General features: G+C 37.9%; 1 protein-coding gene across 4 annotated transcripts in view; it reads left to right on the forward strand.

Annotated features, from left to right (window-relative positions):
- Window positions 1–3,855: 3,855 nt before the first annotated feature.
- The window catches only part of LOC129779845 (lysyl oxidase homolog 3A-like), a 48,560-nt gene continuing 40,088 nt past the window's right edge, over window positions 3,856–12,327 (forward strand). The window contains exons 1-2 of one of the 4 annotated variants that reach the window (XM_055787594.1): window positions 3,856–4,146; window positions 4,264–4,481. In XM_055787594.1, the coding sequence (XP_055643569.1) occupies window positions 4,286–4,481 (196 nt within the window). In that variant the 5' untranslated portion in view covers window positions 3,856–4,146; window positions 4,264–4,285. The remainder of the gene's footprint in view (window positions 4,147–4,263; window positions 4,482–12,327) is intronic. The other 3 variants (XM_055787589.1, XM_055787601.1, XM_055787609.1) reach the window with 3 other exon arrangements.

A 12,327-nucleotide genomic window follows, 5' to 3' on the forward strand; every position in this document is an offset into this window, starting at 1 on the left:
AAACCTTCACATGCCAAATGTGGCTCCATTTGCTTGATTATTTCTCAAGTTATGCAGAAATTTATGTTCCATTTGTATGACAGCCCACCTTTAGAGAGCGGGAGGAGTGTCTAACCACCATAGAAATATTCATTGCATCCTAAATAAATCCACACCTCCACATACCAAATTTGGTTTTATTTAGGGTGCAATTAATATTTCTATGGTGGTTAGACACTCCACCCCCCTCTCTAAGGGGAGGCTGCCATGCAAATGGAACACACATTTTTGTATTACTCGAGAACTAATCAAGTAAATGAAACCAAATTAGGTATATTGAGATTATTCCATGTAACGGAGAAATATGCTATTTGCAAGTGGTTGAAAAATCTTGAACGAGAATTGTGTTTGAAAATAATCTGATATTATAATGATAAATTTTGGTAAAAGATAAATTCAACGGGGTCGATTAGAAGATCAATCAATGAACAGTTTTGCGATTGGACTCATTAACTTGCGCTAACTTAACTAAGAAAACGTGAATGTTTGAAGGTATTGATAACAAAAATAAATTTTGGGCGGGACGAAGTTTGCCGGGTCAACTAGTATATATATAAAAGGATTTCTGTCTGTCTGTCTGTCTGTCTGTCTGTCTGATTCTTATGGACTCAGAAACTACTGAACCGATCAACATGAAAATTGCTATGTAGGGGTTTTTGGGGCCGGGGAAGGTTTTCGTGATAGTTTGAGACCCCTCCTTTCCTCTCTAAGGGGGGGCTGCCATACAAATGAAACTCAAATTTCTGCAATACTCGAGAATTAATCAAGCAAATGAAACCAAATTTAGCATGCGGAGGTTTTGGGGTGCAATAAATGTTTTTACGGTGGTTAGACTCTCCACCCCCCTCTCTAAGGGGGAGCTCTTCTCTTGAATGGCGTTAACGTTCCCTGTGGAACTTTTGCCGTCTCAACGTATTTACTAACTAGCGTCATTTGCTAATACTAGGTTGAGATTTCTTAAACCAAAAAATGAGTGGGTTATATATATATGATAGAACCGCAAGGTTTACGTGGGACTACCTTAGCGTAACAATCATTCGTTTGAATTGATTAAATTTTCGATTGAATGAAACAATTCCCGAATTTGATTGAATTCAATATATTTGCTTCGTGAGTAAAAATATTGTATAATTCCATATAAGGTCAATTCATGCACTGTGATAGATTATGTCATTAAATTTACTTTGATGGTAAATTTAATGACAGTCCTTTTACGTTTAGTATGATGCCTAGGACAAATTATGGGAACGGATGAATTATCAAACGATTATTTTATTTTACGTTTCCTTTTGAAGTTTGCATCTCTCAAGTGTACGTATTTCTTGAACCGCGAATTTACTTGATTTGATGAACTTCAGACACTCAGTTTCGATTTTGACATGTACATTGAACGCATATTGTTTAATCAGTAGGCGTTATCGTAGCAAACGCATATCCTGCAATGTAATCTTGAATAACCGAGCCAAAGCGTTGTGTTCGTACCTGCTTTTGTAATCTGTGTTAGGAAAACACTTTTCGGAGTGCAAAAAAAAAACATGCGAGTGCAGAAGTACCCCCGGAAGACCGTTTTAAGGAAACATATTCTAGTTTGCACAAAGGGAAGCGAGTACAAAAGTACTCGCAGTTTGCATTTATTTGCTGAGCCCATTTCCCCAGATATCTTGGTTTGAAGTCTGTGTTAAGGAAACACATTTCAGTCGGAACAAAAATGCCCCCGACTTACATGTATTTGGAATGCCAATTAGCCCACGCTCCATGGATTTGAAGTCTGTGTTAGGGAAACACATTTCAGTCGGTACAAAAACACCCTCGACTTGCATGTATATGCAATGCCAATTTCCCTAAGCTCCATGTATTTGAAGTCTGTGTTAGGGAAACACATTTCAGTCGGAACAAAAATACCCCCGACTTTCATGTATTTGCAATGCCGATCTCTCCAACGCTGCTTGGGTTTGAAGTCTGTGTTAGGGAACTCATTTCGGTGAGAAAAAAAATCCCCATACTTTCATGTATTTGCAATGCCGATTTCCCCAAGGCTGCTTGGTATTGATGGCTGTGTTAGGGAAACCGTAGGTCGGGCCAATCAAAATGAGGCAGTTAGGGCGTTTAGATAACGCTTAACATTTTACAATTATTCATTTGTTTGGCTAATGAAAAATAACATTTTATCAATAGCGATAGAAGCGTAGAAATATTCCCTATCAATTGATGCAAATATCTTTCCGATCCAGTAAGAAATGTTCGAGTTATAAGCATTCGAAATCTTTCATTTTTTCCTGCATGTTCTGTGTTTAGTTTTGCATTTTACCCCCCATATACTCCGGTTAGACGTAGTCCCACGTCAATAACACGTCTTGAATGTATTCCGAGGGGCAAGCTCTTGAATACGCGTGACCACTGTGCAAGTCGAAGGAAATTTCTTTGTCGAAAAATCCCCCGGCCAGAACGGGAATCGAACCCGAACACCCGGCATGATAATGTGAGACGCTAACCACTCGGCCACGGGTGCACTATAAGGGGGAGCTGCGATACAAAATTAAACGGGGTCGATTGGAAGATCAATCAATGAACAGTTCTGCGATTGGACCCATGAACTTGTTCATAGTAAGAAAACGTGAATGTATGAAGGTATTAATAACAAAAAACAAATTTTGGGCTGGATGAAGTTTGCCGGGTCAGCTAGTAAATTAATAAACAATCAGTTATCTAGGTTTATTAGTATTTTTTTTATATAGCTAAACTCATCCGCATTTTTAGTTGCTTTACCGTTTGCATATGTTTGCCAAATTAACCGTACCGTACTCAAACAGTTAAGCAACTTATTCCGGTCATAACAAGTAGTGTTTGAAAAAAACAATGAAAACATTTTTGTTCGCTTACTTGTATGGAAATCTACCATAGTGGCGTCAACAATGCGGACTTGTCTTGGACAAAAGCCTCAATTCGCACCAAAATATTTTCTATTTTTGTTGATGAATGCTAATAAAATCAATAAAAATAGAAAATACATTATTTCTTTAACAAGGATAGTAAATGTTTGAAAGATCATCAATCGTTATAGAACAGGATAGTATTACAAATATTTTTATCTTTATACTCAAAATACGGTACAAATTGTTGAAAAGACGGGACAGTAAAAAATGGTCGAAAAAACGGTACTGTCCCGTTCAAAACGGTACATTTGGTCAGCCTAGAAAACCATCAATCATAATGCTCATCAATTTTGGCTTCCATTATAATACCAGAACGATCTGTTCGGCCCATAAAATCATGCATCATTTATCGGTCAAGACCGGATGTGGAGTTTTTATCGAGGAAAATATTTTGATTCTGTTTGTGCTATATTGCAGTGTTTTTCCATCTAAGTGATTCACACAACCGAAACCGTTGATAGTGCAGCGCAAATGTCCTCACTCATCCCATATAATTCACCAACCAGCTGTTGCGGATGGGAACGCAAGGTCAGTTGTATCAACAACCAATGGCTACGCGACTCCACCGAATGAACAGCCCCGAGTAAACACCTTTCGCAACCAATCGGGCGATTATAACCCATGAGGAGACCTTTCGGGAATGTTAATTGATACAACAGACGCATTCCCCCGGAGCGGAGTGCGCGAAAACGGATCGTCTGTGCGCGAAATGATTAGCGCACAGTCTGTGATTTGGTGCTTGCTGTGTGTATGTGCCTTAGTTGGCTATGAATGGCATTTGTGCTTCGTTTTTTGGCGTCGATTGATGATTGCGTACGGATGACACAATTATGAGCATCGGCCTCGGGCGGCGTTGCGATACAACAGTTAGAACAGTACTTTGTAAACATCTTTGCGTGTTTTTTTTGCTGTTGCTGACTCAATTTGCTCCTGAGAGGAGTTCGATCGTCCCATTCATACGGCTCAGTTGCTTCGCGACAATCGATCGACTCAGATCTCGATGTAGACTGTGATACTAACGCGCAACGTGTAAGATATGCTAAATCTGTGAAAATAGCAAGTGAGTGTTTTGTAAAATAATAATACGTCTCGTGGTAGCACTCGAGCGCACTGCCACATTTTAATTGCGTGGGAGTGGAGTGATTAATTGTGCCGAAAATAACGATTTCCGAAGGTGTGTTGCAGAGATATTATAAGAATATTAATTCAAGAGAAGCGAATCATTCATGCTGATACAGTTCTCAATTGTGCCGAACGAAGCGTAAGTGATATTCACCAGGTTCGCTTTCAGCAGGAACATACAACGAACCGAGATGGGTACCCTCGACAATCGACGACTGCTTCAAACCCTCGTCATCATTAGCGCGGTGACGCTGGCTCTCGCACTGCAGGAATCCACCCTGGAGAAAGCGCGACACCATCGCGAAAATCTAGTCCGGAAATATTTGAAAAAGCTAAAGAAAGAGGAAGGCGCCATCAAGTTGGTTGGAGGCGATGGCGATTACGAGGGTAAGTTGATCTTTTTTTTTCTTCAACGGAAAATTGGAATGTTTGCGTGTTCTCTTCGCTCACCCATGACGCATGAACTTATATTGGCGCTAGAATAACAAAAACAATTCCGGGAAAAGCTCCCATCCATAGGGGGAAAATTGGCCTACCTTTTGGGAGTCGGTCTGCCTTTGGTAAGTTTTTTTTCTTGCCGCCAAACATTTCAGTTTGACTCACGACCGATTTTTGGTCCTTTCCTTTGCTGAAGCACAAAAGAGCTTGGAATTATACCTGAAGCATAAATCTTTTTATCCCTCGTCTCGGAACTGTCTGATAGGTTGAACATAAAATCGTTAGTGGATTTGGTAGCGTCGGTAAACAGGCAAACGCTGTCATGAATTTTATGTTTGGCAGCAATGCATAAATCTTTCACTGTTTAAGAATGTTCTGGAACCGTCGAATATACGAGACACTGATGCAAACTGGAAAATATTGTATGCGATGCGATACAGCCTTTTTCCGGAGAATGTATAACATGTGTAGCGGGATAACCTATTACCATTATCCTTTCCCACTTGTCATAAAATCCCAACGATCCTATTCCCACAAATTCATTCCCACGCCATAAATTATCGTCATACATGTTTGTAGGCCAAATGCATTTTTATGTCACAAGCTCACAGCTGCATACGATAATATTAAATAACAACCACTCACCCTTGCAGCGTAACATTATGCAGAACTAACCCACTTCAACCAAGTGTGAAATGACAACACACAGAAACAACCACTACCCTTTTGTTCTCCGTATTGACCCGTTCGAACCAATCGAACGCGCTCACATATTTCCTTGCTGGCTCCTCCTCCTCTAGAATAGAAGCTATCTTGTGTAGAGTTTTAGTTTAAGCATTATAAAAAGTACATGTCGAATGCAAGCACAGGTCTTTTACATTTCCAACCAATCAAGTTAACAAGTGTCGAATGCACGCGAGGACGGAACTAAGAATATAGTGATATTTATATTAGTGGAATGTGCCTGAGTTCTTTCATTCCGAAATATATCACAAGTGCCCCAAAGTGATAGAAATTGTATACTACATCGGGTTGAACCTTCCACATGGCGACCGAGACTTTAGCCTGAATCTTCGGCTATGAGTGAAACCAAACAATTTTTTTTGTTTTGACGAAACAGTGAACGTTCAAAAATGGGCTTTTTCTCGGCAGACGAGATAGTGTCGAGCGCCCCAGTGTCGAGTTCACCGCAAACGATTGCTTTATGCATCCTTGCTGGTGCTGCGTTAGGTTACGGTGTTGTGCGGTTAATGCACACGTTTTATAAGAATCACTCGGAGAGAGTAGCCTCCCGAGCAGTGAGAGCGGCACAGCTCAACCAGGTATAAAGGGCAGAAGTGAACTATTTTTTTTCAAAATTTGAACAAAGTGAACTAATCAACGAAGACGTGCCAACTAGACCAAAGTGAACCAATAAACGGAACTGTGCTAACCACCCATGTGAACGAACCAATAGAAACTCATTACACGAACTAGTGACCATTGGAAAAACTAAACATGTGGAACGAGAACATCAAGGACATCTTGGCCCAGGCGGAGGCCCAAGCGGAACACATCGCATTAGTGGAAAAAATCGGATGGCGGCAATATAGGAAGCAACACCCGAAGCAGCCGAAAAGAGGTTTCAATATCAAAATTGAAGACATCCATGGAGCAACCATCTATGTGACACCTTTCACAAAGCTCAGCCTTACTGATACTGTAGTAGGATACCGCCGACAGAGATGGTAAGTCAATTATAAGATGTAAAATATGAAAAAAAAAAATTTTTGAAGTAAAAATTGTTAATGAAAAAAAAAAAAAAAACAAAAAATGTTCATGTAAAATATGTGCTAAGCTGTAAGACTACTTGTTGTAGACATCAACAAAAACAGAAATAAAAAAAAATTTCGCCTTTAATTTAATGGCAAGTTTAATAGAAAACAAAATACAGAAATTACAAGTAATTGCAAAATCACTGCGATCCGAGCAAACTAAAAAGTTAAGAAAAGCTACATTGAGAACCAAGCTCGCAGAAGCTGAAAAATTAGCTGAAGATATTAAAACAATAGTAGACCCTCTCGTACACAATAAAGAGGCTGAAGAATTGTTATTGCTTGCCGAAAATGCTAATCTAATATATCAAGATATTAGAAATAAAATAAACATTATCATTAAACAAAAATCTTTCAAAGAAGTAGCTCTTGCGATATTGTTCGTTGTTGGAATACAAAAACCGAAAATGTCCAAATTCGATTACAAAGAGGCAGCCGCAATGGTGCCAATCTACGACGGCTCACCTGATGGACTCGATATGTTCATCAGTGCAGCCACACTACTAAATGAGATCTCCCCCAGCGCAAACAAAGCGTTGGTATATCAATTCCTACTGACCAGACTCGACAAAAAGGCCCGAAGAGCAATTAATAATAGCGTGGATATACCTTCACTGCTAACAAATTTAAAAACTACATGTATATCAAAGACTAGCGCCGACAGCATATTAGCGAAGTTGAAGTCTATAAAAAAAACAGTCAGCAGACGAATTATGTAAGGAAGTTGAAGAGCTGACCGAACAACTCATCGACTTACACATCAAGGAAGAGACACCACCGCAACGAGCAGCAAAACTCGCTTGCCAAGCAGGAATCGATGCCCTCATCGAAGGCATTGATAACCCAGAATTAAAAACTATATTACGTGCGGGAGCCTTCACCAGCATAGCTGACGCAGTGGAGAAGGTCAATAAATATAAATCGCTGACAACCAAATCAGCAAATGTGCTTATTTACAATCGCGGGCAGCGACAACCGCCCTACCCGCATCCTAACCGTTTCAACCAGAACAATCGTGGTAGAAATTTTAATAACTATAGAGGAAGAGGTGGTAGATTCAATAATCAACCTCAACAAAACCAAAATTTTAACCAAAATCGCCAATATCATCAACAGAATTTCCCTAACCAAAACAGAAACTTTAGGGGCAATGGCAGCCAAAACTATTACAACAGACCGCAACATTTCATTAGAATTGCGGAAAACTCCGAAAACCCGGCTGCGAACCTCCGCGCGTTGTCGGACGAAGAACAGGAGGAAAACCGAAATCAACATCAAATATTTTCAACCTAAATATTACTTGTTCAATGTTTATTATAGTTAAATTAAGCATGTGCGAACAACCATGCGTTCTTATTCTTGATACAGGGGCAGATATATCAATCCTAAAGGAAAATTTGATCAAACGTACCCAGAAAATTAACAAAAATAATACATGCATAATAAACGGCGTGACCGAAGGCAAACTTGAAACAATAGGTAGTACCAACACTAGTCTACTTATAGAAAATAATAAAATTCCACACCAATTCCATTTGGTGAATAAACAATTCCCAATTACAGCTGACGGCATTCTAGGAAAAGACTTTTTAACAAAATATGAATGTAATCTGTGTTTGAAGACATGGTTACTATCCTTTTTCTTCAATGAGACTAATCTAGAAGTACCGATCCATGACACATGGGACGATCATCTAGTCATCCCCCCCAGATGCCAGATTATCAAAGAAATAAAAATTCCACATATAAAAGAAGACACTGTCATAATTTCTCAAGAAATCAAACCTGGAGTATTTTGCGCAAATTCCATAGTTAACTCTAAAACACAATTCGTTAAAATCATTAATACCAATACGTCTGAAATACTTCTACCCAAAAATTTCAAGCCACTAACCCAACCGTTAACACATTTTACAATCAACCACAACACAACTAACAACCCTAATCGTATACCAAAATTAACTGAAGAATTAAATCTAACTAACACTCCCCGTGAAGCCCAACACAAACTGATAAATCTCTGCAGAAACTATAACGAAATATTCGCTTTAAAAGATGACTTCTTAACTACCAACAACTTTTATAAACAAAACATTCAACTCAACGACAAAAACCCCGTCTACATAAAAAATTATCGAACTCCAGAGGCCCAAATAACAGAAATAAATAAACAAATATCAAATATGTTAGAAAATAGAATCATCCAACCATCAACCTCTCCATATAATTCCCCTATACTTTTAGTGCCAAAAAAATCTAATACACAAGATAAAAAGTGGCGATTAGTGGTAGACTTTCGCCAGCTCAACAAAAAAATTACACCAGATAAATTTCCCCTTCCAAGAATAGATGAAATACTCGATCATTTAGGAAGAGCCAAATACTTTACTACTCTAGACCTAATGTCAGGTTTCCACCAAATAGAACTTGACGAAAATTCCAAAAAACTAACAGCATTCTCTACTTCAAACGGTCATTTCGAATTCAATAGACTACCTTTCGGATTAAATATTTCCCCAAACAGCTTCCAAAGAATGATGACAATTGCACTCAGCGGTTTACCACCAGAGTGTGCTTTCCTTTACATTGACGACATTATAGTAGTCGGATGTTCCATAAATCATCATTTAAGTAATTTGGAAAAAGTTTTTAAACAACTCCAAAAATATAATTTGAAACTTAACCCCGCAAAATGCTCATTCTTTAGACCAGATGTCACATACCTAGGTCATAATATATCCGCATCTGGCATCCAACCAGATAAATCAAAATTTTCAGTCATATTAAATTACCCTACACCAAACACATCGGATGAAGTCCGTCGATTCGTTGCTTTTTGCAACTATTATAGAAGATTTATTAAAAATTTTGCCCAAATTGCGCATCCCTTAAACAAACTCCTTCGAAAAAAATGCAGTCTTCGATTGGAGCTCTGAATGTCAGCAAGCATTCAATTCTTTAAAATCAGCACTGATTTCTCCCACAATTTTACAATTTCCCGATTTTAAAAAAGAATTCACACTAATAACCGATGCATCAAAGACTGCCTGTGGCGCAGTATTGGCCCAAGATTGCGATGGAATCGAATTACCGATCGCTTACGCAAGTAAAGCCTTCACCAAAGGTGAAGCAAATAAATCAACAATTGAACAGGAACTTACTGCCATTCATTGGGCAATAACATTCTTTAGACCATACTTATACGGAAGAAAATTCACGGTAAAAACAGACCACAGACCGCTTGTTTACCTTTTTTCAATGAAGAATCCATCTTCCAAATTAACACGAATGAGACTAGATTTAGAGGAATTTAATTTTGACGTACAATATGTACAAGGAAAACTAAACGTAACTGCCGACGCATTATCACGAATAGCAATTGATTCTGAAACTTTGAAAACAATAAACGTCCTAGCCGTTCAAACGAGAGCAATGACAAGAAAAGAACAAAATATGAATCAGACGGAATACGAACATTTGAATAATAACACTGTACTCGATGTCAATGAGCCTGATCAACTCAAAGTATACGAGGCAGTTGAACTAACCGAATGGGAAAAACTACCCAAACTTCAATGCGGACGCGCACTCGAAGATAATGAAAACGCTAGCGAGAATGAATTTAATAATATGAAATGCGCAATTAAAAATAAAACAGGATTCAAAGAATTAATGTCGACAAATACAAAAATTGCAAGCAACTCGAAAGAGACCTTAGGGAATCTATTACAGAAAGTTGAAAATATGGCCAAAAAATTAAGAATAAGCGCGATAGCTCTAGCGTTATCAAGCGTGATATTCCAATTATGCAGCGTTCAATTCTTCAAGAAGACTTGTAACGACTCGCTAAAAGACTTGCAAATAGTGCTCTACACACCCAAGCGTGTGATAGAAAGCCAAGAAGAAAAATTAAAAATCCTGAAAAATTATCATGATGCACCAATTGGAGGACATATAGGTGCCAATCGATTATATAAAAAGCTCAGTAGACTCTATTCCTGGAGCAAAATGAAATCAGAAATTTATGAATATGTTAGAAATTGTATACAATGCAAACAAAATAAACACAAAACCCCGACCAAGGAAAACTTTTTAAAAATACCCACCCCAGAAAAACCTTTTGATTGTGTATCTATTGACACTATCGGACCTTTTAACAAATCTAATTCAGGAAATAGATATGCATTAACTATCCAATGTAACCTCTCCAAATACGTAATAATAAAACCAACCCCAGACAAACAAGCATCCACAATAGCGAGAGCATTTATAGAAAATTGCATTCTCGTATACGGTACTCCGTCAATTGTTCAAACTGATCAAGGAACCGAATACAAGAATGAATTATTTGACAATATTTCAAAATTACTCCAAATTCAACAAAAATTTTCTACCCCCTATCACCCGCAATCAATCGGAAGTTTAGAAAGAAACCATCGTTGTCTTAATGAATACGTGAGACAATTCATCAACCCATCGCAGAGCGACTGGGATGATTGGTTGCCTTACTACGCATTCTGTTACAACACCACTCCGCATACAGATTTTTCATACACACCTTTTGAATTAGTTTTCGGCAGAAACGCAACACTGCCATACAACCTAAAATCACACATTGAACCCGTATACAATATCGAGCAATATCATAAAGAATTACAATTCAAACTCAAAACGGCAACAAAATCAGCAAAAGAAATAATTGACAGAATCAAACAAAAGCGTCGTGAAGATCAGCAGAAAGATACAAACCCAATACAAATACATGAGAATGATTTAGTTATGATGACTAACGAAAACAGAAGAAAACTAGACAAGGTATATCAAGGACCATACAAGGTCATATCAATAAATCACCCAAACGCGACATTATTAGATGAGAAAACCCAAAACACTCATACTGTACATAAAAATAGATTAATTACTTATAATTCCCTCCTCCGTTAGGGGGAAGGGGGTATTAGAAATTTGGTACGTATCAGAGATTAAGTTCATTTTTACTCAATTATTTCCCAATTATAATTATTATTAAAATCATCACTGTTATTATCATCATAATTATCGACAATCATTAAATACAAATATTATACAATAAGCATCACAGAACAAATTAAAACTATTATAAATTAAATACACTATATAATTAAATTTACGAATTTATCACAACCTGTAAATATAGTTAGATAACCATATGTAAGAGGAGAAGCTATAACACCCAATAATAATGAATATAATAATAATAAATGATTCCACCCGGTTACATCATTCTCCCAAAGAGGGATGGTGTAGCGGGATAACCTATTACCATTATCCTTTCCCACTTGTCATAAAATCCCAACGATCCTATTCCCACAAATTCATTCCCACGCCATAAATTATCGTCATACATGTTTGTAGGCCAAATGCATTTTTATGTCACAAGCTCACAGCTGCATACGATAATATTAAATAACAACCACTCACCCTTGCAGCGTAACATTATGCAGAACTAACCCACTTCAACCAAGTGTGAAATGACAACACACAGAAACAACCACTACCCTTTTGTTCTCCGTATTGACCCGTTCGAACCAATCGAACGCGCTCACATATTTCCTTGCTGGCTCCTCCTCCTCTAGAATAGAAGCTATCTTGTGTAGAGTTTTAGTTTAAGCATTATAAAAAGTACATGTCGAATGCAAGCACAGGTCTTTTACATTTCCAACCAATCAAGTTAACAAGTGTCGAATGCACGCGAGGACGGAACTAAGAATATAGTGATATTTATATTAGTGGAATGTGCCTGAGTTCTTTCATTCCGAAATATATCACAAGTGCCCCAAAGTGATAGAAATTGTATACTACATCGGGTTGAACCTTCCACACATGACTAGCTGACCCGGCAAACGTTGTTCTGCCATATAAATGTTTTCTAGTGCATATTTTGGTTGTTAAATAAAAAAAAAACTAATGTATCGTAAGCGTGTTTGAAAACATTCAAACGA

The sequence above is a fragment of the Toxorhynchites rutilus genome, chromosome 1, assembly GCF_029784135.1.
Source record: "Toxorhynchites rutilus septentrionalis strain SRP chromosome 1, ASM2978413v1, whole genome shotgun sequence".
NCBI lineage: Eukaryota > Metazoa > Arthropoda > Insecta > Diptera > Culicidae > Toxorhynchites > Toxorhynchites rutilus.